This window comes from Caretta caretta, chromosome 27, assembly GCF_965140235.1.
Source record: "Caretta caretta isolate rCarCar2 chromosome 27, rCarCar1.hap1, whole genome shotgun sequence".
In the NCBI taxonomy this organism is placed as follows: Eukaryota; Metazoa; Chordata; order Testudines; family Cheloniidae; genus Caretta; species Caretta caretta.
The window spans coordinates 7,912,763-7,940,218 of NC_134232.1; the positions used below are offsets into that span (position 1 = coordinate 7,912,763).

A 27,456-nucleotide genomic window follows, 5' to 3' on the forward strand; every position below is an offset into this window, starting at 1 on the left:
TGGTGGGGAATGACCAAGCTTTACTAATTTGCTCTCAAAGGCCCTGATTCAGCAAAGCATTTAAACACATGCTTCCCTTTAAAATCACAGTAGTTCAGTGGATTTCAAGGGGCCTGCTTGTGCCTAAAGTTAAAAGTACAGTGCAGAAGAGGACTACCTCTTTAGGCCCTATGGCCCCAAACCAGCAGATTCCCATCCCCACGTTGCCTCTTAGCTAAGCTGTCCAGTTTGAGCTCTTTACATCTTTTCTCCTTTGCCAGTCCCTTGATCATTTCTCTTGCTCTTCTTTGACCATCCAATTTCCCCACTTTTTTATGTGGTAGCATGTTGCCTACCACTGAACCTTGTACTCCAGGTTCAGTCACAACAGAGCTACAGCCAGAGGGACCATTGCAACCATTCTGCTTGGCATAATGCCTGTTCACAGACAGCCCAAAACTACAGTCACCCTTTTGGCAGCCACATGACACTACAAACTCTTTCCAGACCCGTCTGGAGGGTCTGGTTGGAGACATGCTTGCTCTCTTCATAGCATAGTCTCCACCTCTTTACTCAGGCTGGAATGACTTTGACCCAGGTCTGGGAAACACACAACGTCCTTGGCATTCTCCCCAGGGGCCTTCTGGGGAATCTCTTGGGTTGGGGAGGGCACAGAGTTGTCGGAAGCAGAGGAGCTTGGGATATATCCCAGCAGGCTGGTATGTGGGGACAGTGGCAGGACCCGATGCTTGGCACTCTGCTGCATCCCTGCCCCTGCTGCCCCCCGTCCAGTGATGCTCATGCTGACGCTGTTGGTGGTGTGTGACACCAGCCCACCATAATAGCAGCTCCCCCCTGTGCTGGTGACTCGTGTTTTCTGCTTGAAGTCCAGCGCCAGGCTCCTCCGGAAACGAGCTTTCTTAATCTCCGCCTGCACCTGAGGGAGAGAGCCGGCCTGTCAGGGCAGGGCAATAGAAAAAGAAAATTGCACAGGCATTGCCAGCCACCAGGCCTCTCGGCACACACCTCACAATACCCCAAGCCTGAGTACAGAGATGGCAATAAGATTCCAGGGCCCCCCGGCGGGGTTTGCTGTGGGGAAAAGGGCATTTCTCTGCAGCCCCACCCATCTCCTCAGTGTCTGCTCCATCCATCCCTTGACCTTCCCTTCCAAGCTACATTGAGGGAGGGGGGTTACTCAGGGGATCTCTCTCCCATACTGGTGACCAGGAGGAGGCTGGTCAGTGGACTCAGCCGGCACAGAGTCCAGCCTGCACTCCACACGGGCTCAGCTTTACGGATCACTGGGCAAGCGAACATCAGGCAACACAGCACCAGAGAAAATGCTGCAAGGTGGTGAGCAACTCCGAGGAGGAGCCGACTGCCTTCATCACCCCTTGGCTTCGGGTCAAAGCAGGCACTCTGATCCAGAGAGCTCAGTGTGGGTCCAATCTCACTCCCGTTGATGGCCAGGGGCACAGGATTGGGGCCAGGGTGAACTCAGGAGTGTTCTCCAGCCAGGCAGCAAGTCTGGTGTTTCCGTTCACACTGAGAGTGAATTGCATGAAGCTGGATGGCCCCCGGTTAATGGCCCGGGGACTAGACCTCTTCTCCCACAGACCAGGCACCCTATAGGCAGGGGCCGCAAACACGGTCCTTAGGCTGCCTGGCTGACTTGACTCACCTCTGTTCCTGATTGATCTCCTATAGGGCTAGAGGGGGGCACTCAGCCTCTACAGTCCTTAGCCTGAGACTATCAGCAAGGGGGCCAATGAGGGCCAAGTTAGGGTGACATACACACTACCCCCAGTAGGGCCTGGGCTTAGGCTGGTGCTCCGCACCTCAGTGCAAGTCAAGGACAGTTTCCCTCCTGCTCCATGAGGACTGTGCCAAGTCACGTAAGAGTCAAAGGTTATTTCACAATCTGTTCCAAGGACAGGGGTTCCACAAGGTCAGAGGGAAAAGGAGCTGCCTCCCCCCTGAACAGCCCCAGAGGGAGAAATCCCATGGGTCCCCTTGGGCTCAGGATAGTAGCTCTGATCTGCGCTTCCCACAGCCCAGGCTGAGCTCCCACATAAGATGACAGGATTGGAAAGGCACCCATGTACCTACCAGAGCCAGGGACAAGCTGCAGGGCTGAGCCCATCTCACTTACCTCCCCGTTGCAAAAGCAATAGATAAAAGCCACAAAGAAACCCTGCCGAGAGACCAAGAAAGAGCGAGTTTTCACCTGGGGGTGCTGGAAACAAACTCCCAGCATGTGCCCAGTGCTGCTCACTCCCTGGCAGGTCCAGAGAGCTCAGGGCTCCAGGCACCTTGGCCCCATTTCTATTTGTTTTATGCATGTCTGTGGCCATTCCACCAGGACAACAGCCCCACTTGGCCCCCACATGGCTTTCTCCCCACTCCGTGCACTGGTCCCAGCTTGTTTAACAGACGAGCTCTTCCACGGGCACCATCTATGCAGGGCAGCTACAGCCAGACTGTGGTGCGTGTCCCAGGAGGGGACTCTGTCACGGGGTGACTGTCCCTTTAAGGGGTAATGGTGCCACCTCTGCCCAGGTGGGGAAAATGAATTCAGCCACCTGATGGGCAGGTCATGTGCTTAACTCAGTCCAGGGCTGGAGATAAAAGGGAAGCCTCCAGAGATGCAAAGAAAGAGAAGGGAGGTGTCTGCTTCTCCCAGTCTAGAGCAAATGGCTGGACTTCCAAGGTGCTAGCTTGGAGATGGTGAATGAGGGCTACAGCCAGCCTGAGTTATCAGCACAGTCCCTAGGAGGAGGGCTGTGGGACCCCTCAATCAAGGGGAGAGCAAGGGTTGGATTTGAGGGGTGAAGGAACAGCTTTGTTAATACACGGTAAGAGACTTAATAAAAGAGACCCGTAAAGGGGGAATTGGGCGGAGCTCTGACAAGTGCTAGAAGAGGGAGCTGAGGGCAGTGCACCTTCAGGGCTGTGTTGCTGCACAGGGAGGCGCCCTGCAATGCTCCTATCACAGGCTCCAGGAGACGCACTGAACCGCTAGGCAGACACAGCAGGGGATTGAGGGGGGCTTTCAAAAGGGCCCTTAACCCATGAGCACATAGGAAGCGAAGGTGCATTTCAGGGCCCCTCAGAACATGCCTACCGCTACCTCTGCCAAGTGCCTCACAGATCATCTTTCTGCCTTTGGAGCCAGCACTGGACCATGCAGCAAGAGGAGAGCTGGGCGAGAGCGGGAGGGCTGCAGACGTACCTGCGAGGAGTTGAACAGCATCTCGTAGTGCATCTGTATTTGCCATAAGACGCCGGAGACTTCAGTGTAGGGCATTGCCATGAACACCACGTAATGGACCCCAAAGAGTGGCATCAGCACCAGGGTGGACTTCAGCAGCTTCCTGAAAGGTAAAACCATTCCACAGGTTTGTCTGCAGCTGCTCTCTCTAACCCTCTGTCCTCAGCTTTTCAGCCACCGCCTAGGATTTATCCTACAATACCCTGGATAAAATAGTAACAACCTTACATTTCTTATAGCATTTTTCCACCCCAAATGCTCTTTGCAAGTACTTCACCTGCCACTGCAAGGCAGCCACCTCTCAGGTGGAACATGGCAGCTGATTGACAACACACAGCAGCAACAGACAACAGTTTAGGTTAAAAAAGGAAGTGAATCCTGTCTCCAGGTGAAACTGCAGGGAGGTGGGGTTCGAAAAGAAGACTAGGATGCTGAGGCTGCCCCTAATCTCACAGAGAGGACTCGGGGATATTTAATGCCCATGAGTGTTCAGCATCTGATTTATGGCACAGTGCCCCCTAGCAGCTGATGCACTGGGTCAGAGAACACTAGCACCATTGGGTTTTCCTTACAATCTCCCATTGCTTACTTATCTTGGGAGCGCTGCTGAGTTTCCAGTCCAAGGCAGGATGTGCATCTAACCCAAATCCTAAGTGGCACTATATGGAGCAAAATAAAAAGCTTTTGGGGGTGTGATATTTGCTACAGCAAAAAGTGACAAAGCACTTTGTTCTTCAGGGGAAAGCAGATTGGCTGTGGGGGGCTGGGAAAAATTCACACCTCCCTTTGCCCAGAATAAAAATGCATCGCTCAGGTGGCTGAATGGGCATGTCCCACCCCACTCTAGAGACCTCGTCTACTGGCCAGTGCTGGAGGCTGAATGCTACATGGCAGTGGATAGGACAGTGTGTGGGAGACAGAGGTTCTGATCTTGCCTCTACTGTTTGCCAGCAGGGTGACCTTGGCCAAGTCAATTCTCTTCTGTAGAATGGGGAATAGAGATCCTGACCTCCTTTTGAAAGCACTTTGAGATCTATCACTTTGAGATCTATGGGACGTGCTATGTTAAGAGCCAGCTATTAGTACCGTTTCCTCTGCTGCACCATAGTCTGGGCCGAGATGCTATCTCCACTCAAGCAGAAGGTTCATCAAGTCAAGTGGCAGCTGCACATTGCTGCTCACCTGTACTGCTGCCGAGGGTCTAGCTTCCCCGTGTTTGTCTCCCAGAGCTTCGACGCCAGAACCCGCACAATGTTGAGGAAGAGGACGAAATTCACCTGCCGACACACACCCACAATCGCCTTACAAGCCATGCACGCAGAATGTGGCCAGCTAAGGGCTTGTCCATGAGGGGAAAGTGACCAGCGTAACTATTGTAGCTGAGTGTCCACATAGGGAGCTATTCCAGAACAGCTATAGTGCTTTGAATTCATACCCAGAATAAGTTCCCTGTGTAGACGCACCCTAAGTGATCTCCTCTAGCTAAGGACTGGATATAAATGTCCTGCCCTGCACTTATACCAGTGAAATCGGAATGCTACCCAATTGCAAGGGTGGTATTTTGCACTCCCTTTGCACCAACGTAGGTGACTACACACACACACAGAGGGGCAACAAAGAATCAGGCCACAATGTTTTTGAAAATAAACCCCGTGTCTGGGTGGCTAATAACCCTCCTCATTGAAAATGATCCTCGTTTGACAGTCTTCTTCGTCACGTAGCTGGGACGGTGAGCCCTCAAGTGGCCACCAGTGCCTCCAGTTAGCGCTGATCCTGGTAGTTCCTAGGAGCCCCAGTCCTGGCCCAGGGCCCCACTGGCCTAGGTGCTAAGACCCTTTTCTTTTTCTAATTACGTTCTTTCAAATGACCCTCTTTTCTTAAGCTTATGAAAATACGTCTGTGAAAGCTTCTGGTTACAAAGCCAACATGTGTGGCTCAGAGCACTAAACAGCGCTTCTTTCAAATATAAATGAAAGGGTGATAAGAATTTTCTCAGGGTAAGTAAACCTGTAGCATGCACAACTTCTAACCACAAGAGAGTGGGACACCTGCCTGTTAAACAGAGAGCATGGGCTTAGTCCTGCTAGGGGCGATGGGCTTCAGCAAGTGTGTGATTAAGGGTCAGGTTTAGAAAGATCTTTAGGCACTGAAGGATGCAGGTAAGTGCTAAGGGGGGGCGGGGTGTACAAAAGTCCCCAAGCAAGTTAGGTGCGTATCTGTATCTTTAGACTATAAGGCTCAGATCCTCAATGTTGCTTAGATGCCCAACTCCCACTGATTTCAGTGGCAGTTAAGCTCCTATGAACCTTTGTAAATCTGGCCCTACATGCTTTGTTGAATCAGGCCCCAGGGATCAGCATCTCTCAGGACTGAGCCCTGTAAGAGATGACAAAGCAGACATTGCCAAGATACTATGGCAAACAATGCACGGATTGGAGAAAGGAGATTCGCCCATTTCTATATCTACTGAATCCAGTTGGGTTTTTTAGGTGACTGGGATCAGGACAAGTCTGCCAGAGAATTCTTACCACGATGGCTGCTAAGATAGGGACTTGATAAATCCACTTCATATTCCCAGCGCTGAGGTCCCAGCATCTGAGGAGACCAGTAAGAAATGCTTTGGAGAAACCTGAAATAAGGGGTGAGGAATATAGCCCGTTGATGGCTCCCCCTTTCCATCTTGGACTGAGCCTGGGCGGGCAGAAGGCTGGTCCTACAGCTGGGGTGATTCTGCCACGCACATTTGCACCCCAAAACATAACCAATGAGAGTCACATATGTTACTTTAAAAGAAGTCAACAAAATCCAGATCCTGGGTCAGATCTCTCCCATGGCAGAACTCTGTTCTGCATGCTGCAGGAAAGAGGAGGGGGCTTTTTCATAATAATAAGACTGCTTTGTATCAGTGACCTGTCTTCATTATTTACCCCACACACCACCACCCATCTGTCAGCTGCAAACTCTTATCAGCAATTACGTTATATTTTCTAGCAGATCATTAAGAAAAGTAGTCAATGGCGTTGGGCCCAGAACCAATCCTTGTGGGACCCCACCAGAAACACACACCCTCACTGATGATTTTCCATTAACAATTATGGTGTGAATCTAATACATTGAATATGGGCCATATTGACTTTGTATAGTGCTAATTTTTTTATCAGAATGTTATGCTGTACATTGTCAAAAACCTTACAGAAGAATATTACACCAACAGATACCTTTATAAATCAAACTTCTAATCTCAGTGAACAATATCATGTTTATTTGACAAGGCCTAATCCACAAAATTATGCTGATTGGCTTTAGTGGTCAGTTTAGATGAGCTATTACCAGCAGGAGAGTGAGTTTGTGTGTGTATGGGGGGGGGGGGGGGGGATGTGAGAAAACCTTGATCTATGCAGGAAATAGCCCGACTTGATTATGTAAAGAGTTGTCACTTTGGATGGGCTAGCACCAGCAGGAGAGTGAATTTATGTGGGGGGGTGGAGGGTGAGAAAACCTGGATTTGTGCTGGAAATGGCCCACCTGTTGATCACTTTAGATAAGCTATTACCAGCAGGACAGTGGGGTGGGAGGAGGTATTGTTTCATATTCTCTGTGTGTATATAAAGTCTGCTGCAGTTTCCACGGTAAACATCTGATGAAGTGAGCTGTAGCTCACGAAAGCTCATGCTCAAATAAATTGGTTAGTCTCTAAGGTGCCACAAGTACTCCTTTCCTTTTTTTAAATTCTTTAGTAACTGATTCACTTATCACTTGTTCCAGTATTCTGCCCACGGTCAATGTCAGACAAACTGCCCTATATTTGCCTTCTGTAAATTTTGGCACAATTTCTTCCAGTCATCTGGAGTTTTCTCAGTTTTTTATAAGTAGTTTAAAAATTAATGTCCTTAGAACATCTTGGCCAACTCTTTATTTTTAAAACTCTTAGGTACAAGTTATCTAGATTTGGTTACTTTAAAATGTTTAATTTTAGTAGATACCTTTTAACATCCTCCTTACTGTGTTTCATCATCCTTATATGATATGAAAACATCATCTAGCTTCATTCTAAATACAAACCAAAAATATTTATGGAACACCTGCCTTTTCTATATCATTACTGAAAATTGTATCCTAATTTTGTTCAGATTCCTTTTGTTCCTGATATGTTTAAAAAATTCCTTTTTATTCTCCATAACCCTGTTGGGCATAGATTTTTGTTGATACCTTTAGCTTCCCTTATCAATTGCCTGCATTTTTAACCTTCTGGTATGTATATGTTCTAATCTCCCTCTCCTCCATAAAAGCCTCAGTCTAGCAATTCAGAGATTTGGTCATCCGCAGATTGCAACCACCCAATTCAATAGGATCAGGCAGAGAGATTTGCACTACAGGCCAATTCTCACCCTCCCAAATGGTCCTTTGGAAAAGAAGTTGAACCTACGTACTGTGTATCCGCCAGGGAGGCCCTGACACTGGCCCAAACAGACACAAATACAGCAGGGAGACCTGGAGGGAAACAGAACAGGCAGTATGGTTGAAGCATCAGGTTTGCAAAATGAACCAACGCCAGGAATTTAGGTGTCCCACTGCCCTCTCCTAGCTGGAATCAGAACTGCTGACCTGCGTGACATATGCCCTGTGCTGCTTAAAATAGATTCTCCTTTAGGGCTTGTCTACACAGAGACTTAGTGTGTGTCAAACCAAGGTGTGACTCTACAGAGTTGTAGGATTCATACAGGGTTCATGCGCTTGGCAACATTCAGGGCACACCTTGAGTGTTGTGTAGGAGCAGTGCACACACAGCTCCTCTCAAGGGCATGAACCTTGGAAACTTGCCCAGATGACATAAACCGTGGGAAGCCTCCCAGGACTGGGCTCAAGGCCCGAGAGCAAGGAATGCGGTAGATAGAAATTGGTAAATAAGAATATTAAACAAAGCCAGTGCATTCCTTTTATCTGTTGGAGTATGTAATGCGCAGGAGGAGGGAGAGAAATAAAAGAGAGGGTGGAAAGCTGACAGGCAGACCAGCCCCTCGGCAGACCAGCCTGCTTGCTTGCTTAAAGCCTTGTTCTGTCTTGTATTTGGACCGCAACACAGAGTACTCTCTTGCAGTGCACTAACTAGCCGTGTGGACCCTGCTTTACCATTCGCTACAAATTTCACAGTGCGCTTTGATGCTCTGGAGCTCCCAGTCAGCATGGCAGGTGGATGCGCTTTTGGTGGGAGCAGTGTCTGTGCTTACCCCAGCCAATGATGGTGAGGACCCACAGGTAGTTCTTGTTGGAGAGGAAGGCCATGAAGATCAAGCTGTGCAGGTAGAGCCCCTCCACCAGAATCCAGTAGTGGTTGGTGGCCAGGAAATAAAGGAAAAGTGTCACAACCACCTTGCAGCCCACCTGTGGTCATGGAGAAATGGGAACCACATTAGGGCCTCAATTCCTCTACACGTCCCCCCTCCTGAGAGATCAGGGCCATGATCTTAGACAGGGAGGCCCCCTCGCTACTCTCCTTTAGGTCCCGCCCGGCAGCGGTTACTCTGGCTTTGACCTGCCTCCTGCCCTTAAGGGAGGAAGTTGTCGGAGTAGGAATGGGGGAAGTTCCCACCCACTAAGAGGTTGGAATGGAGGGGGCAGGGCCGGCACAAAACCAGTGTGATGCCCAGTGTTGTGAAATAGCATGCAATCCAGCAACCAAAGGGTCATTTGCACTCGCTCACACAGCTCATGGTTTTATTGGGGTAACAGGTATGTGCTGGAAAGGCTAGGGCCAAATTGTGTAGGTGTTGCCCCTTCCCTCCCCCTCCCCCCAGCCCCTTAAGGATTAACAGAAGCCTTTTAAGCCATATCACAGCACTGGCTTCCCTGAGCTGTGCTGAGCACTACTGTGAATAACGGCGGGCAGCTGTGCTGATCTACACTCTCCTTGGACTAGCTCTTTGCTCATTAATTCACCCTTTTGTTAAAGCGGGAGCTGCAATCCTCCACACTCATCTCTTGCAAGATAATAGACACAGCTGCATCTCTCTGCTTCTCGGCCTTCCAGGGAGAGATTGTCCCCCCGCAACCCCAGACTCTGTACAGACATTGCTTCAGTGGCGTACAGGGGTGGCCAAGGCACTGCAATGGGCGGAGGAGAAATTCCCTCAGACTCAGGCAAAGTGTAGGGCAGTAACAGGTGGTCCTACATTGTCCCCGCAAGAGCCCATAATGACACAGCCCGGATAAAGCTGCCATAAATTAGAGCGACCCCAGAGGCTGCTCTAGTTTATAGCAGGGGCTGTGCAGAATCTGGACAACTCAAAAGTAGCTTAAAGCCCCCTCTCCCCACCCTCTTCCTGGTCTGCGCCTTCCTCCACGAGGTGCAGCCCAGAATTCCCTCCCTCCCCCCACATCTCTTCACACTTCTCCAGGATTCCTAACTCCTCTTTCCCTCCCCTTTATTCCCTGTGGGCTTGGGGAAAATGAAGAGGGAAGATGAGTTTTTCAGCTACTTGCCAGCTGGGTCCGGTGTCCCAGAAAGGGGCCCAACTCGCCCTTTAAATCATCTACTCGCATCTTCTCCGGCTCCTCGGGCAGCGAGCCGGAGTAAAGCACCACATCTTTCACGAAGATGCTGGCGGCCCGGCAGATGAAGGAGGCAAAGAGGTGAATGTGGATGTAGTTCCGTGTACAGTGCAGGTGCCTGCCCCCAGGAGAGGAAGCACGTCAGTGACAAACACTCACCCAGTCAGCAACGCGTCAGTGTCAAACACCTGCCTGTCCTCACAAACAGCTGAGGAACTGAACCAGGAGCCGTGAGGCTCAGTGAGTTTGGGGGCATGGAGAGGGGGCGGAACCAAGGTTTTGGGGCTGGCCCATTGTAAATATAGGCTTGTCATAAATATAAAGGGAAGGGTAAACCCCTTTAAAATCCCTCCTGGCCAGAGGAAAAATCCTCTCACCCGTAAAGGGTTAAGAAGCTAAAGGTAACCTCGCTGGCACCTGACCAAAATGACCAATGAGGAGACAAGATACTTTCAAAAGCTGGGGGGAGGGAGAGAAACAAAGGGTCTGTGTCTGTCTGTATGTTGCTTTTGCCGGGGATAGAACAGGAATGGAGTCTTAGAACTTTTAGTAAGTAATCTAGCTAGGTATGTGTTAGATTATGATTTCTTTAAATGGCTGAGAAAGGAACTGTGCTGAATAGAATGACTATTCCTGTCTGTGTGTCTTTTTTGTAACTTAAGGTTTTGCCTAGAGGGATTCTCTATGTTTTGAATCTAATTACCCTTTAAGGTATCTACCATCCTGATTTTACAGAGGGGATTTCTTTACTTCTGTTAAAAGTCTTCTTGTAAGAAAACTGAATGCTTTTTCATTGTTCTCAGATCCAAGGGTTTGGGTCTGTGGTCACCTATGCAAATTGGTGAGGATCTTTACCAAACCTTTCCCAGGAAGTGGGGTGCAAGGGTTGGGAGGATTTTGGGGGGAAAGACATGTCCAAACTATGTTTCCCAGTAAACCCAGTTAGAGTTTGGTGGTGGCAGTGGAGATCCAGGGACAAAGGATAAAATTAATTTGAACCTTGGGGAAGTTTTAACCTAAGCTGGTGAAAGTAAGCTTAGCAGGTTTTCATGTAGGTCCCCACATCTGTACCCTAGAGTTCAGAGGGGGGGAGGAACCTTGACAAGGCTCCATTTATAAAAAGCTGGATCTGGCTTGAGCTTTGCATGTCAAGCCCCCAGAAAGTAGGGCTGTTTGGCTCTGGCCATCTGGCCCAGCTCTGTGAGAAATGCAGAATAAAATGGATCCGGATGTTTCTGGACTTTGGGAAATGGTCTGTGGTTTGGCCTGAGACTTGAGCCACTGTTTGGGTTGGGCTTTCTTTGATCTAATCTGGCTACCCATCCCTGCTGGCTGGTGACTCTGTGTGGGGCTCTCCTGGAACACAGGGTGAGTGCAGGGGCTAGAGGATGAAAGGGGAGTGGTCAATTGCTCCTTCTTACTTGAAGTAGCAGAGGATGCCCACGGCAACGATGAGGGAGGCCAGGGAGATGGAGTAGCCGATGGTGTACATCATGTGCAGGCGGTCAAACACCTCCTGGAAGGGAAGGACACAGGATGGTCCCCGATGGCCCATGCTCACAGCTACATCACAGGAAGCAAAGTAGGACATGCAGAGCCCTAATGTACCCTACCAGCTTAGACAACAGAGATGGCCACCAGGTGAGACCAACCTGGCACATCTCCTGCTGGCTCAGTCATGGAAAGGTGACTTCTAGCCAAGGCCAGCTCACCATGGGAGGAGGCTCCCAGCTCAGCTCCTGTGTGACTCCACCAAGGGGGAGGTTCTCATCTGCCTGCCTGGGCACGGCTGCTGCCTACCGCTCATGGGCTTTCAGACCTGGAGCTTTGACTGCACTCAGAAGCAGGATGCACATGAGGCCAAGCAGCTGGCCAGGCCTGGGATTCTGCTGAATCAGCTCTGGCATCTGGACAGCAGGGGGCAGACACAACAAGCCCACTTCCCACCCTCCACCCCTCCCCAAACTACTGGGGGCAGAGGAGGAAATCTTCACCTTTCCCCCACCTCTGGTTTTGAGTAGTTAGAGGGGTAAAATCAGCAAGCTGATCCCTTTTGGCTGTCGCTGGAGGAAGATGAGCAAATAGAAGCTCCCACCAGCACACGGGAGAAGGTGGCAAAGGCATTTAATCAGGACATGTGATGAGCACCAGGTTCATAGAATCATAGAATATCAGGGTTGGAAGGGACCTCAGGAGGTCATCTAGTCCCACCCCCTGCTCAAAGCAGGACCAATCCCCAATTTTTGTCCCAGATCCCAAATGGCCCCCTCAAGGATTGAACTCACAACCCTGGGTTTAGCAGGCCAATGCTCAAACCACTGAGCTATCCCTCCCCCCAGTGAAGAGTCTGGAGCTGCCTCTATCCCCCTACAGTAGAAGGTTGCTTTGCTGCCAGCAGTCATTCTGAGCTCAGGGGCTTCCCCAGCCTCCAGCGGCACCTCTCCTCAGTTACCCCACCCCACGTCCCTTCCCTCTGGCTGTAGTTCACCTTCTCTCGGCTCCGGCGCTCAGGGGTGAGAAACTCAGTGCATTCCGTGTAGTTCGCCCACGTCTTGTTGATGTTGAGCGCTAGCTCCCAATTCCCATAGGCATCACAGTGTCTGTAGGCATGGCCTGAAAACAAGGACAGGGTCAGGGTGGTTGGACCTCCAAGAAACCCAATGGGCCAAGCCATTGCAGAGCAAATCATAGGACTGGAAGGGACCACAATAGATCACTTAGTCCAGTTCCCTACACTCAAGACAGGACTAAATATTATCTAGACCATCCCTGACAGGGGTTTGTCTAACCTCTTCTTAAAAAACTCCAATGACAGAGATTCCACAGCCTCCCTGGGCAATTTATTCCAGGGTTTAACCACCCTGACAGGAAGTTTTTCCTACTGTCCAGCCTAAACCTCCCTTTCTGCAATTTAAACCCATTGCTTCTTGTCCTATCCTCAGAGGTGAACGAGAACAATTTTTTCACCCTCCTCCCTTGTAACAGCCTTTTAATCCCATGTTCCTGCAACAACCGATGGCTCCAGACCTCAGGTGGGATCAAACCATCAATCACAGGCACACACCACAATCACCGTTAGCTGTTAGAGACGGCAGCAGGCTGCAACAGTGGCCGGGGGTTGAGTGCTAGGGAGAGACATGCTCATGGGTACTAATCCAGGATAATATGCTTAGGTGTTGCTCATCCCTGTTAACTAACTAGGACTGGTCTGAGCCTGTCCTCAGCTGAGCTAGGCTGTGCTCATCATATCAGTATCAAAGCACCTTGTCTGGGATGTTCATAGGGGTGAAATTGAAGTGATTTGAGCTACTCTCTCTGAGACATCTTTGAAAACCATCTGTTGAACTTGCAAAGCCAGTGAGGTGAAGCTGGGGCAGGCAGGGATGTTTTCCAAGTGTACCTTTATGGTTGAAGTCGTAGATGTACTCTGGACATGGGACAGACACCTGTTGGCTTGGGGAGCCCTCGGGCCAGCAGATAATTCCATCCCATTCCGGAAAGCAGCTGGCATCTAGCCAAATAAGCAAAGACCCGGCTCATTACTGGTATCATTATTATTTCACGTTTATGTTGCATGCTCTGGCCACAGCAAGCTTGGACCCCATGACGCAAGGCGCTGGACAAACATAATAAGTGGCAATCCCTGTTCCAAAGACCTTACGGTGTAACTAGACAAGCTGGAGCAGCTAGATGAGGCAAACAAGCAGGCTGGGGTGGGGTGAGAGAGACAAGATAACAAATAAATAGAACGGGATGGCCTCAGTTCTTAGCTGCTCAGCAGCAGTAATCCCAGCTCACCTCCTGCCTGCCCATTAGCAGGCTGTCCTTTACTGTGTGTAAAGCCAACGAGGAGTCCTTGTGGCACCTAAGAGACTAGCATATTTATTTGGGCATAAGCTTTTGTGGGCTAGAACCCACTTCATCAGATGCATGGAGTGGAAAATACAGGAGCAGGTATAAATACATGAAAGGATGGGGGTTGCTTTACCAAGTGTGAGGTCAGTCTAATGAGAAAAATCAATTAACAGCAGGATACCAAGGGAGGAAAAATAACTTTTGAAGAGGTAAGAGAGTGGCCCATTACAGACAGCTGACAAGAAGGTGTGAGTAACAGTAGGGAGAAATTAGTATTGGGGAAATTAAGTTTAGGTTTTGTAATGACCCAACCACTCCCAGTGTCTATTCAGGCCTAATAGATGGTATCCGGTTTGCAAATTAATTCCAGTTCTGCAACTTCATGTTGGAGTCTGGTTTTGAAGTTTTGTTGTTGAAGAATTGCCACTTTTAGGTCTGTTATTGAGTTGGGTTGGGTCTTTACAAAAGCTAAACTTAATTTCCCCAATAGTAATTTCTCCCTACTGTTACTCACATCTTCTTGTCAGCTGTCTGTAATGGGCCACTCCTTACCACTTCAAAAGTTATTTTTCTTCCCTTGGTATCCTGCTGTTAATTGATTTCTCTCGTTAGACTGACCTCACACTTGGTAAAGCAACCCCCATCCTTTCATGTATTTAAAGCTGCTCCTTTATTTTCACTCCATGCATCTGATGAAGTTGGTTTGTGCCCACAAAAGCTTATGACCAAATAAATTTGTTAGTCTCTAAGGCGCCACAAGGACTCCTCATTGTTTTTGCTGATACGGACTAACATGGCTACCACTCTGAAACCTTTACTGTATGTATTATTTAATTTTGCATTAGTGTGTCCGTGAGAAAGTCAAGGGGCCCCACCTTGCTATTCAGAGCTGACTGAGCACATGCAACTTGCCATGCTGGACTAGTCCTCTGGAGCACCTGGCCCAGCATCTTGCCTCCAGCAGAGGTTAGTGTTTGAAGTGTACACACCACATGTCAGCACCTTGCACCACAAGCTAATTCACCTGGCTAACTCTAGCCTCCACATGCTACTGCCCCGGGCACCCAGTGCTATAGACCAGCTGCCTAGAAATGACCCAGACCAGGACACTTCCAGATGCTGTAGGTTTCTTATACAGAAACACTGGTTCCTAGGCAATTACTACAGGCAGGGGGCATCACAGCACATCTGCTTACAAGCGTCTCACTCCGATGAGGGAAAGGCTTCCAGCAGGACTCCCCCTGCTGGGGTTTGTTTGTGGCATCACAACTGGTGATTTCAGGATGAGGCCAGCAAGCTGCAGATGGCCAGCCTAGCATTATTGTTATTTATTTGTAGCATCGTGATGGCTAAGAGCCCTGCAGAGCTGTACAGAAACAGAACAAAAAGATGGTCCCTGCCCTCAAAGAACCTGCAGCCTAAAGAATCTGGCCCAGTGTTCACTGAAGGTGATGGACAGATTCCCACTCACTTCCGAGGGCCTGGAGTAAAGCCCCCCGGTGAAATCCTGCCTTCAACAGGAGTTTTGCCACTGACTTCAACAGAGGCAGGATTTGCTCTGTGTGGTTTAACCAGCTTTCTCGGCACCGACTGAGCACAAAGGACACAAACTGGGACGGTACCTTTGATTTTCTCCAGCTGGGTGTTGACATTTGTTTGACATTTCTCCTTCGCTTCACCCAGCAGATAAATCTGCTCTTCCTTGGTGAGAACATCATCCGTGTCAACCTGCCGAGCCAAAAACGAAGAGATGGGGCTGCAGTCCTTGTGCTGCCTTGGGGCGGTTTGCAGAGGGAACAGTCAAGGCTTTCCAAGGCCTAGTCTACACTACAGAGCTAGGTCAACACAAGGCAGCTTATGTCGTCCTAACTCTGGAAGTGTCTACACTTAAAATTCACTCCTGCCGACGTAATTGCCCTGCTACGCCAACTTAATAACTCCACCTCCATGAGTGGCATAGAGTCAAGGGCAACACTGCATTGCTTACACTGACTGTTACTGGCTTTCGTCCCACAATGCCCCACACTGACAGGGGGCCATGTCCTGCCAACCCAGTCCCCTCCGTCCCAGCTCCCTGGGACTTGGTTGGCAAGACACTGAGTGAGTGTAAGTTATGTGGCTTGATAAAAGAAACATAAGTGTTATTAATATTGTTGTTAATTATTTGTATTACTGCACTAGCCAGGAGTCCCAGTCATGGCCCATCACCCCATTGCACTAGGCACTTCACAAACCCAGAACAAAATGCCCCAAAGAGCTTCCAATCTAAGTACAGAGCCAGACACAAACATACAGTAACCAACGCCAAGTGCCATGTACGTAGCACTACCAGGAGCCAAGACTCAGTGGCTAATTGCATCTCTCTAGTTAGCCAGTCTTCTGTATTTTTAAACAGTGAGAGTCACCAAGCAATTAAGAGATCTCGGTCACTCCCTCCCTGTGCCTCTGGTTCGCTTCCTGCCCTTTGCCTGGCTATTTAGGTTGTTTGCTCTATCTCTCACTAAGTGGCCCCCTAGCACCATGAGGCCTCTACACACTGTTGAAATACAAATAATCATAAACAATACCAGGGATTCCGCGTCATTTTTTTAAACTAATGTTTGCTAAAGCCTGATATGAAATCAAAGCAGCGAAGGTGGCTAACACCAGTAAATGTGACCCAGCTTGGCCGTTCTTCCCCTAAGTTTTGTTTTGCTTTTCTGAAAGGTGACAGGATCTCTCCTCCCCCTGCCTATTTCCACTGTAATAGTCCCTCTTGCATTTCCTGGCAGTGGTACCCAAGGGGCATACATTGTATCAATACCACCGCCCCGCCAAAACAAACCCCCATCCATGTCCTGTGGCTATCGCCAGGCCTTACTGAACATGATGCTTGTGGTTGTAACTCTGTGTGAGCCTGCAATGGAAACGCTGTGCAGTTTTAATCTTTTGTAACTCATAGAGTCAGTCATAGGGTTTAAGGTCAAAAGGGACCTCAGATGGATTGGATGAATGGACTATAAAGTGGATAGAAAGCTGGCTAGATCATCGGGTTCAACCGGTAGTGATCAACGGCTCAATGTCTAGTTGGCAGCCGGTATCAAGCCAAGTGCCCAGGGGTCGGTCCTTGGGCCGGTTTTGTTCAACATCTTGATTAATGATCTGGAGGATGGTGTGGATTGCACCCCCAGCAAGTTTGCAGATGACACTACATTGGGGGGAGAGGTAGATACGCTGGAGGGTATGGATAAGGTCCAGAGTGACCTGGACAAATTGGGGGATTGGGCCAAAAGAAATTTGATGAGGTTCAACAAGGACAAGTGCAGAGATCTGCACTTAGGACGGAAGAATCCCATGCACTGCTACAGGCTGGGGACCGACTGACTAAGCAGCCGTTCTGCAGAAAAGGACCTGGGGATTGCAGTGGATGAGAAGCTGGATATGAGTCAGCAGTGTGCCCTTGTTGTCAAGAAGGCTAACGGCATACTGGGCTGCATTATTAGGAGCATTGCCAGCAGATCGAGGGAAGTGATTATTCCCCTCTATTCGGCACTGGTGAGGCCACATCTGGAGTATTGCGTCCAGTTTTGGGCCCTCCCCTACAGAAAGGATGTGGACAAATTGGAGAGAGTCCAGCGAAGAGCAACGAAAATGATCAGGGGCCTGAGGGACATGATTTATGAGGAGAGGCTGAGGGAACTGGGATTATTTAGTCTGCAGAAGAGAAGAGAGAGGCGGGATTTAATAGCAGCCTTCAACTACCTGAAGGGGGGTTCCAAAGAGGATGGAGCTCGGCTGTTCTCAGTGGTGGCAGAGGGCAGAACAAGGAGTAATGGTCTCAAGTTGCAGTGTGGGAGGTCTAGGTTGGATATTAGGAAAAACTATTTCACTAGGAGGGTGGTGAAGCACTGGAATAGGTTACCTAGGGAGGTGGTGGAATCTCCATCCTTAGAGGTTTTTGAGGCCCGGCTTGACAAAGCCCTGGCTGCGATGATTTAGTTGGGGTTGGTCTTGCTTTGAGCAGGGGGTTGGACTAGATGACCTCCTGAGGTCTCTTCCAACCCTAATCTTCTATGATTCTTCTATGATTCTATGACCATTAGATCATCAAGTCTGACTATCTATAATATCAGCCACACACATCCTGCAGTCCCGCACCAAACCCAGTGAAGGAAATGGGACTCACCGGAGCCTAGGCTAGTACATGCCACAGGCAGAGAGTAGGAGGGATGGAGGTGCACCAGTGCCCGAGGCCCCGGCAGCGACAGGGAAATGATTAAGTGAGAGATACCCAGATAATCCTGGCAAGTGACCCGCACCCACACGCTGCAGAGGATGGTGGAAAAACCCCAAGGTCACTGCCCATCTGACCTGGGGAGCAATTCCTTCCTGACCCCACATATGGCCATCAGCCAGGCCCCGAGCATGTGAACAAGCATCAGCCAGACAAGCACCCAAGACAGAGACTGCTCGATACCACCTCAGAGCTCACCCCCTCCACAACTCCAGTCGGGGCCATTCCTGATGCTCCAGAGGAAGGAGATAAAAATCCTCCCAGGATACATTACTGATGAGCGAAAAAGCACATGAACAAACCCACTAGGGTTAGACTGATGAAGGAGAGAGAGGATGTGAAGCAGAGTTACAGGTCCCATCAATTACCTGAACCGGGCAGAGCTGAATCCTCCTGCAGAGACACCAGCAATGTGCAAAGCCATCTGGCTTCCTGAGTGAAAGCGTCAGAACTGGAGCCTCTCCCAGCCTGCTCTAAAACGCTGTCCACCCACCGTGTAGGGTCAGGCATCCCTCCTGGGGTGTTGGCCTTTTTCACAAAGGGTTAGATTGTGCCCTAGTCTTACTACACCAGGAAGGGAAGCAAGGCCCCTGTACCCCCTTGCACAGCCTACCAGATCTTAGGACTTGTCTGAGGCAGAGAGCAGCCCGTTTCTGAATACTCCTCCCTGGGACCACGGAGGAGAGACAACACTTTCAAGGGCTACAGTAGCTTATTTCCACCCTTGGACCAGAAGGGAGCAGGACAGGAATTGTGATTGAGAGTCATAACTCCTTCCTGAAGCTGCTCCTGGATCAGAGCAGTTGAGCAATGCACCCCAAAAGAAATTAACTTTAAACATAGAATCCAGCTCAGGCCTCCTCCCTAGGCTTGGCTGCTCATAGGGCTCCTCTCCTGCAGGACAGCTCAGCCCATACCCTAGATCCTCGCACTCCCTAGAGAATCACTCCCATCTTCCTTATTCCTGGCTGGGATAATGAGTCAGCAGAGCCTGCTTAACATCTCACAGCAGGATTTACACCCGCTGCTAAGAAAGTGGGATCATGGGATAACATGGAGAGCACCATATTACTGTAAGGGATCCAACCAGCTCCTCACAGCCCCCGCCATTAATTATCACCTCCCTGAATTTACCTTTGCCTCCCAAGCCAACCTGCAAGAACATATGCAAAGGCCAAAATAATGAGTAACTGGGATGTTATTATTGCAACTTGATCTCTGGTCTCGGACATGGGATCGTATAAACTTTTAGCCTTGTGTTTCCCGCTGCGTCTCTCTGTTTTGTTGCATTGTGCTGTGGAAAAACAGCATCACCCCTGCTTGGTTTTAAATAGGCCACCATTCAGTTTCCCCTGAGAGTGCCCTGCAGGCCTGGAATCAGCAACATGCATTAGGGCCTGTGCCAGAGACAGGCAATAAAGCCTGGAGAAAATGGAAATGTTAATGAGAAAAGATAACTGGCCAGTCAGAGAGGAAATGAGGCTGCAAGAGCGAGGATGAGACATATCTGTCCGAACCATGGCCAGGCGCTGCAGGTATGAATGGCTTGTGATGGTGTCCGATAACCTTGGGCCGGACCTGGGCAAGAGAGTACGCACACGGTTCACTATTCTGGCTCTCATCCTTTCTCCTGCAAAATAGGCAGGAAATGGATGCGCAAGCAGAGATAATGGAGGCAACAGCTCTGGACCTGCAATCAAGGAGCAGGCATATAGAGGGGCAATTAAAGCGTCTGTCGGGGCAGGGAGCAATGGCACATCGGGAGCCCAAGAAATACTGTGTGGCCGATTTAACGGGGCTCCAAGGAGAGATGCTGCTGCATTTTTTAGTTTCCCTCTAAATCCAGGCTGCCCAGGTAAGAGAGGGGAATTAAAAATGCTCCAAAGAGAGGCTCAGATATAAAGGGCTTATCATTTCTAGGAGTGTGTGTGTGTGAGGGAGAGAGATCTGCAATCAGAAAGCCATGCACAAGGTGAATTCTGTCCGGGACAGATTGCAGTAGCTCAGTTGCAACTCCGCCCAGTGCCTCGCCATCAAAGGGAAATAGACATTCCTTCCTCCCGGCTCCATGAGCCGTCCACAGTCAGTGATTTACCAGAGTAGCTTCCATCCAAAGAGCAGTGTCTCCCAGCCAGCGCTGCCCCCTCCAGGGAATACAGCCCCAGCCCCATGGATCCCAGCAGAGGGGGTTCATCAGCATTGCGGGGAACATGTTGTGGGAGCGTCTCTCCTGTCTCTGAACCACCACCTGGAACCCATGAACACAATCTCCCCTCCACTCATGGGTAGAACTTAGCCCCTTGAGTCGATGAGAATGAAGGGCCCTCAGAACTTCCCAGAGAGGATGAAGATTCCACCTCCTCTCTAGAACTGTGTAAGGAGAGCCAGACTTTGACTTTTAGTTCTAGCCAACTAGTCGCACTTGTGCTGAGCAAGGGAAAGATCCAGAATGGAGTGTGGCTTAGCAGTAAGAACAGGGGAGCTTCTGGGACCAGGATTCAGTCACAGCGGACATGAAGCTGACAGTGATTTATCCTGAGCACTAAGATGTGGCAAGCATCAAGTCATCTCATTCCGTTGTCCTGGGAGTCGGGACTCCTGGGTTCTATTCCTGGCTCCGCTACAGATTCTGTGCACGACCATGGACAAGTCATATCACCTCTCTGTGCGTCACTTTCCCCTGTGTGAAATGGGGCTGACTATCCCATGGTGTGAGGCTTGGAGATCCTTGGAGGGGTTCAGATGAAAAGGAGTAAGAGGCCAAAGCCCCAACTGAGATGATTTCAGCTTCCACGGCCCACCCGGTGAAGACTCAGCAGCGGGTCTCGGGCTGTGGTGAGCAAAGCTCACAGTGAAATTCAGCTCCGCGTTCCTCCTTGCCTTGGCAGGGTCCTCGTCTGGCCCAGAAGGCCTCCTGCCAGCAGATCATGCTGTCCAGGCTTTTTAGCCCATATCGATATTAAGACGTTGTTTTGTTTTATTTATTTATTTAATACCTGCACTGACGACCCCTCTTTCCAAAGGGAGCAGACGCAAGACACGGGAACATAAGTGATTGCTTAGAGGCAGGAGAGGGTAAATAGCTCGTGAGCAAGCACAAGAAGTGGATGTACTGAGTGCAATTAATCTCTGGCTATAAATTAGCCTGTTCAGTAATAGCCTGAGGTAGGCGGAAGGAACAAAGTGTACTCGTGCGTGCTGCCAGTTACACATGTGTCAATCCACAGTGACTCCACTGAAGTCCACCCAGTGTAACTGAGAGAAGAACTTTGCCCTTTGGCTTCCATTAGAGGTTGCCACAAAAATGTTTTCTTCGTCCCTGCTCACCCTCAGATCACACTGGCTCAAGATCGGTCCTGGACTAGTCCCAGATTTATGGGCTGGTATCTTGAAGCTCATCATCCCTAGAAACATTGTTGCCTTTATCCCTTTGTGGAGCTGGTATTCTAGGCTTTCCAGTGGCAGCAGCTTGTCCTGCCTGGTGCCATGAGATCTTTAATGATCACAAATCAATCCAGATCTTGGTCTTACCTCTCATCCCAAAGACGCACTCCGAGCAGCCGGGCACCTCCTAGCAGCATGCTGGCCCCTTAATTCAGTATCACAAACCCTCAGATTATAAACTCTTTGAACGAGGGAAGTCATCCTAGGTCGGATTTTAAAAAGCATGCGAGGCAGTGTGGGCTAGTGTGAAGAGGTATTGTGGCTACGACCTGCCAAGCCCAGAGGTGCCGGGGCTCAGCCTCGGCAAGCCCGGGCACAAATTAAGCCCTGGATAAGGCACTGAAAGACCTGGACTCCGTTGCTTCTCTGCTACTGACCGGCTTCTTGGCAAGTCACTTCACCTCTCTGTGCCTCGGTTCCCCCTCCTACCCTTTGTCTGCCATGTCAATTTACATTGTAAGCTCTTTTGGGGAGGGACTGTCACTGTGTGTTTGTACAGTGCCTAGCACAATGGATGACCCTGATCTCAGTTAGGGCCTCTAGGTGCTACTGTAATATAAATAATAATAACGTGTAGCCCTACATAAACAATTAGGATAATATTGACTTAGGAGGGAAGAGCTGAATCACCAAGAGCTTTCTGTAGAGCACCAGATTTTCTCTGGAAATCTCCAGCCCCAAAATACTGACCAGGCCCAGCTCTGCTCAGGGTGGAAAGTCAAGCGGATAGGGAATGAAATGGTGCAAAGGAGCTGCTCTTGCCTGACTTAACATGGTCCTTTGCTAAATGCCCATTCAGAAATATTTGTCTATTCCATGTGGCATGTCAGGCTTCTGCACAGGCTACTCCTTATTCATCCCTGCTAGCAAACTGTATTTTCTTTCCCAGTGATTGTGGAGCCTTTCACTGTACGACCAGGAACAATGAATCCCCCTGTAGCTTTAATTTTTGACGACACCATGCGAAAGTTAACAGACTTTGCAGCCCTGTGGAGGAGAAAGGGGAAAACGAAGCGTTCATGCTGCCCTGCTCAAGATCTTGCTTTGAATTATTACCCAGCTTAAGCCTTGCAAAGAATATGGGGGGGGGGGGCCACTGGAGCTCACTGCTTGGTTAATTACACACCCTGATGACGCCCAGTGAATCGCAGCAGGTGGTGCTGTGCTCTAGTCCTGGTTGGGCTTGGGGGGCTCCCATGCCCATTTCATGAGACCTTGCAACTTGTTTTGGGGACTGAAATGGCAGAAATCTCATAAACTTAGACGAGCCGGTGAAACTTCTGCCATCTTGAATGGTGGAAAGCTGAGCTCAGCAGCTCTTGCCCGATTTTGGACACGTCTGAACTCGGACCCAGAAACTGGCAAAGAGGCTCCTTCTGGTTATGGATCTGATCTGGAACCAATGTGATGGGGACCAGTTTGGATCTGGGGGTTAGAATCCAACAGCTCCCGAGTTAAAAGGGGGTTGGATACCAGGTTCTAGTTAGCGTGAGTTACAATAACAGTGAAACTACATCAGCATAGCAGTGGCATGGGCTAGCCCCACCAGCCCGGGACCCTGGGTCCACATGCGAGCAGCTGCCAGCCCATACTGCCACGGCTTCACTGCTTACTCGAACCAGCTTTGATCGCGCTCGGGTATGGCTGCAGGTGCTGCAATCACACCTCCTGATCGCACCACCCGTTCCCCAAGTCAGCCAGGGCTGGGGAAGCAGCCTACTCAGCTGGCGTGGGAATGGGATGGGAGGCAGGAGCGCATGCAGAGGGGCTGCTCAGCATGAGTTTGTCATGTGTATTTGTGGCTTTTAATTCCTCGGGCATTGGCCCCCCACAACCTGGGCAGAGGCGTTTTAGAAATGAAACTGTCCTATTGCCACTGTTCAGCCTTGCGCTCTGCTCTGCTGGCTCTTGTGAGCTAAGCCAGGTTGGTATATGGATGGGAAACCTCTAAAAAGGAGCAACCAGGAAGTGGTCCAGTGGATGATGTCCTCTGCCAAGGTCATGACACTAGGGGGCACCATGGTACTGCGTGGGGCCTTTTGCATGGCACAGATAGCTGAGGTCCTGCCCACCTGCAGTTATTAAAGATCCTCTTTGTGCAGCCTGTTAACCAGGGTCCTGGTGGGAATCTAAGCCAGCTGATTGCATTCCACCCCGTCAAATTCCCTCTTTAATTTCAATAGGATATAGGATTCTTCTTTCCTTCCTGTCCTATACTGCTGTGCAGTTGTGGGTGGGAGCTGTTAAACAGCTGCCATGTTCTACCCCAGAAGTGGCTGCATTTCAGTGGCACATGAACGGCTCCCTTTGTGCAGTCTGTGAAGTGCTGTCGGATGAATGATGCTGTAATAAGGATCTGACAGACACACAGGAGTTCTGCTAAGAAACTTTAGTCCCCGATCACAGTTACCTGCCCTGGATTAAGGTTAATACTCCAGGCACATGACAGGGTCAGCTCCCAACCACTAAAGGATTATTATGCAGCGTTTTTCCAGGCTCATTTGGTGTATTCACAGTGCATTAACACCCCTGTCTGCTCCACCTCTGCAGGAAAAGATTTGAGACCGATCGCAGTCATTTCAAACTGCAACTGGACTGCTCCTATTACGCCCTTGAACTCATGTGCCACGTGCTCTGGATCTAAAATATAGTCAGATCTGAATGAAGCAATGAAAACAATGGGAAAGTAAACTTTCCCCCGGCTATGGCCAGTTTCATGGCCTAATCAAGAGCAGCCCAGAGTTAATTGCATCCTATTATTTGAATCTAGCCTTGTGCTGGGTGGTGGGGGGGACAATTGCTTTTCCTGTATAAAATTAAAATAACAACAGGTTGCAGATCACAGAGCAAACAGTGGGGGCGGGCTGGGGAATTTTTCTGGGCTCATTAGAGGTAGGAAGGTCTTTGAAATGATCGGGGATGGTCATCAGCCCCGGCATTTACACCGCGGTTTGGATCCATGCTTTTGGTTCCGCCTCTCACAGAGAGCAGCTGTGAGTGTTTGAAGTTGTGCCCATCGCAAAAATACCACCAGTTTGGCATGAGTGGTGCGGCCTCTGTTCAGTGGAGACCTCGGACTGGCATTTCAGAGCCTGGTGTAGGACAGGCTCAAGGTGCATTGGAAGAGCCGCATGAGGGAAGCCTGGAGCCAGGTTTGTAAGGTGCATTGGGAGCAGCACCGCTTGGATCAAGCTAGTGCTATCAGTCCCTGAGTTTCAGAAGCTCTAAATTCACTCAGCCATAAATGCTCTGGGGGCCCTTCTGTCTCTGAGGTTCCTTCCAGGCAGGGGCAGTGAACTCTCTGCCCCTGGATGTTTATGAGAAATGGAAAGAATTTTCAGTTCGTGATATCACCGTCTCTCATAAAAAGATTTTAGCAGCTACATGAGAGTCCGCCTGTTTCCATCTCCCCCAGTCAAGCCTGGCACATTCAACTGCCCATGGTCAGCTCTAAGCTCCAGCTAGCAACATGGCGAGAAGTCACAAGAGAGGGGAGGTGACGGATCCTCCCAGCGGGAGCAAAGGAAGCCAGAGACCTGCCGTTACATCCCGCTGAGCACCGCTGGCGCTAGGGTTTGTGCAGCCCCAGGCATGCGTCTGAGGAGGGGGCACAGCAATACCCCTGTGCACGTACTTTCTCTTCAGCTGACTGGTGATTTCACGTCCTTTAATGAGGTCACGTCCCATCAGCTTTCAGCAGTGAAAGAAGGGTGGTCTAGTGACTAAGACACTAGACTGGACTGCAGGAGAGCTGAGTTTGATGTCCTGCATATCTCTGGGCAAGTCACTTAATCCGTGCCTCAGTTTCCCTGTCTGTAGAACTGGGATAAATAACACTTTCTCCCATGCATTGCCTGCCTCGTCTATTTATATTGTAATCTCTTTGGGACTTGAACTGTCTCTTAATGTTATATGTACAACGATTAGAGCTATGGGACCCTGATGTAGGCTGTGGCCTCCAGATGCTACTGGAATTTAATTAATTGAAAGACACGAGGGAGGAAGAGAGAGCAGAATATCCAAGTCAAACCCTTCTCAGGGTCAACTTTTCCAAGAGTGGAATTTTGCCCTGAGACGATCTCAAAGGTTTTCATACAATGCAGCCCATCAGTAGAACGACTGTCCTATGGACACCTCCCACTCGCTATCCCAGAACAGCTCTGTGACAACAGCAATTGCTTCTGTGGAAAAGTAAATGCTCAGATGTACCCTCAGCTTCTTTGAATGCAATTTAGCAACTGGAAACAAGGAGGATCCAGCATCATGTGACCAGCCACCTGTACATGGAAAACCAGAAAGTGTTCCACGGGCCACAGCCCCGGGACCCTGCCCTCAGAGATGTCTGCACAGCAAGCAGGCCCCACCATTGATGGATGTGGGAGGAGCGGCAAAAAATTTATAGTCGGGTTATTAGGGAAAAATCACTTTTATTTTATTATTAGATATTTTTGTCTTGGAAACTACCTACTTTATGAGCTTTAAGACTAAACTTTTCAAAGGCATCTAAGGCCTTAGAAATTATTTGCTACCCCAGCAAACCCTCCTAGTGTAGGCATATCTTATGCTGGTAAAAATGAGTTCTTCTGCCAGTTAACTTTAGATCAGTTCCCCAATCAAAACAAGCTTTATCAACAAAGGCACTGTTTTGCTGCATAACTGCACCTACACTCTGACTTTTGCCAGCACTAAGTCAGTTAGGAGTGATTTTTTTCACATTCCTAATTGCCAGAGTTATGCTGGCAAATCTTTTAAGTGTAGACCAGACCTACAGGAGTTAGGTGCCAACTTCCATTGAAATTCAGTGGGATTTGAACACCTTAACTCTCTTTAGGGCTCATCTACACGTGAGTTACACTGGAATAGCTATTCTGGAATAACTCCAAGTGCGGACACCCTTATTCCAGAGCAACAGTGTTCTTGTCCCAGTTACCTTCATTCACTTTGGAAGTGGATTAAGCTAACCTGGAAGAAGACACTCTTATTCCAGAAAAAGAGTGCCCACACTTGGAGTTCTTCCAGAATAGCTATTCTGCTTTAAACTCACACCCTGCCTTATTCCAGAAAAACCTTCCTGGGGCAGACAAGTCCTAGAGGCTAGTTGCTAACCTCAATTGCTAGCCCTCTTTTCCCCACTGCCCCACTACTTCTGTTCAGCAGTAAACTCATAAATACCCTTACCGTAATTCTCAGTAATGAGCCACTCATCACACTCAGGCAGGCTGGCGCTTTAGGGGGTTAGCAGCTTGCATTCAACCCCAGGCTCCCTAAACGAGCTCTCCTGGCCCCGCAGGGTATGTATTCCCATTACTAGCACACACTGAAGCCCACACCACCAGGTACTCACTGCTATTTTTAATGAAAAAGCTAGATTAAAGCTATTTTGGGCATCTTTACGTAAACTGCAAGTCGCATCCCCACTTGTAATGTAGACATAACCTCACAGACTTCAACTCCGGCGGCTAAGCAGGGACAGTCTGTTTGTTCTGTGTTCCTACCACACCTAGCACAATGGGGTCCCGGCCCTCGGGTAGGGCTTTCAGGGGCTGCTGTGATATAAATAATACTAACCTGAGTTCCTGTCTTCACTGCTATGTTAACCCGAGTGAAGACCACACCTTGGTGTGAAGTGTAGCCAGACCCGAAAGAAGGACGGACACTGGGAGAGCGCAGAGAAGCGGACTTACCAATGCACAGACCGAGCTCAGAAGACAGCCGCAGAGGAGAGTAGCCAAAACGCTGCTCCCATGGACCGACCCCGCCATGGTCCCCAGAGCAGGCTGCAGGTGCGGTGCGAAGGGAGAGTTTGGGGCTCAGCGACACACTGGGCGAGCCCTGCTTCAGGCAACACCATCTGTTCAACCCAGATCACTCCGGGTGTGGACAGCCGGGCTGGTAACAGATCTGCTGGAACTGAGAGGAACGAGCATCTTCCGGTCTTAAACAAATTCTGCCCCAGACTCCCCTGGGGTTCTCCAAGAGATGCAGGCTTAACCCAAACCAGAAATCTTGCTTTTCAGAGCCTGGGGCCAAGCGTGGCGCTCGCTCCAGCCAGTCCTTCTGCAGGATGCTGCTTTCTGCGTCC

The 27,456-nt window shown here is 49.7% G+C and overlaps 1 protein-coding gene across 1 annotated transcript; it reads right to left on the bottom strand.

Annotated features, from left to right (window-relative positions):
• On the bottom strand, nucleotides 1–27,456 carry LOC125626570 (parathyroid hormone/parathyroid hormone-related peptide receptor-like). Its single transcript, XM_075123577.1, has 13 exons — nucleotides 27,059–27,456; nucleotides 15,280–15,385; nucleotides 13,203–13,313; nucleotides 12,291–12,415; nucleotides 11,224–11,318; nucleotides 9,734–9,920; nucleotides 8,482–8,635; nucleotides 7,684–7,744; nucleotides 5,782–5,848; nucleotides 4,436–4,530; nucleotides 3,215–3,356; nucleotides 2,135–2,176; nucleotides 1–916 (listed from the first exon to the last, which is right to left on the bottom strand). The coding sequence occupies exons 1-13, from the start codon at nucleotides 27,134–27,136 to the stop codon at nucleotides 527–529; spliced, it is 1,653 nt and encodes a 550-aa protein (XP_074979678.1). The 5' UTR covers nucleotides 27,137–27,456; the 3' UTR covers nucleotides 1–526.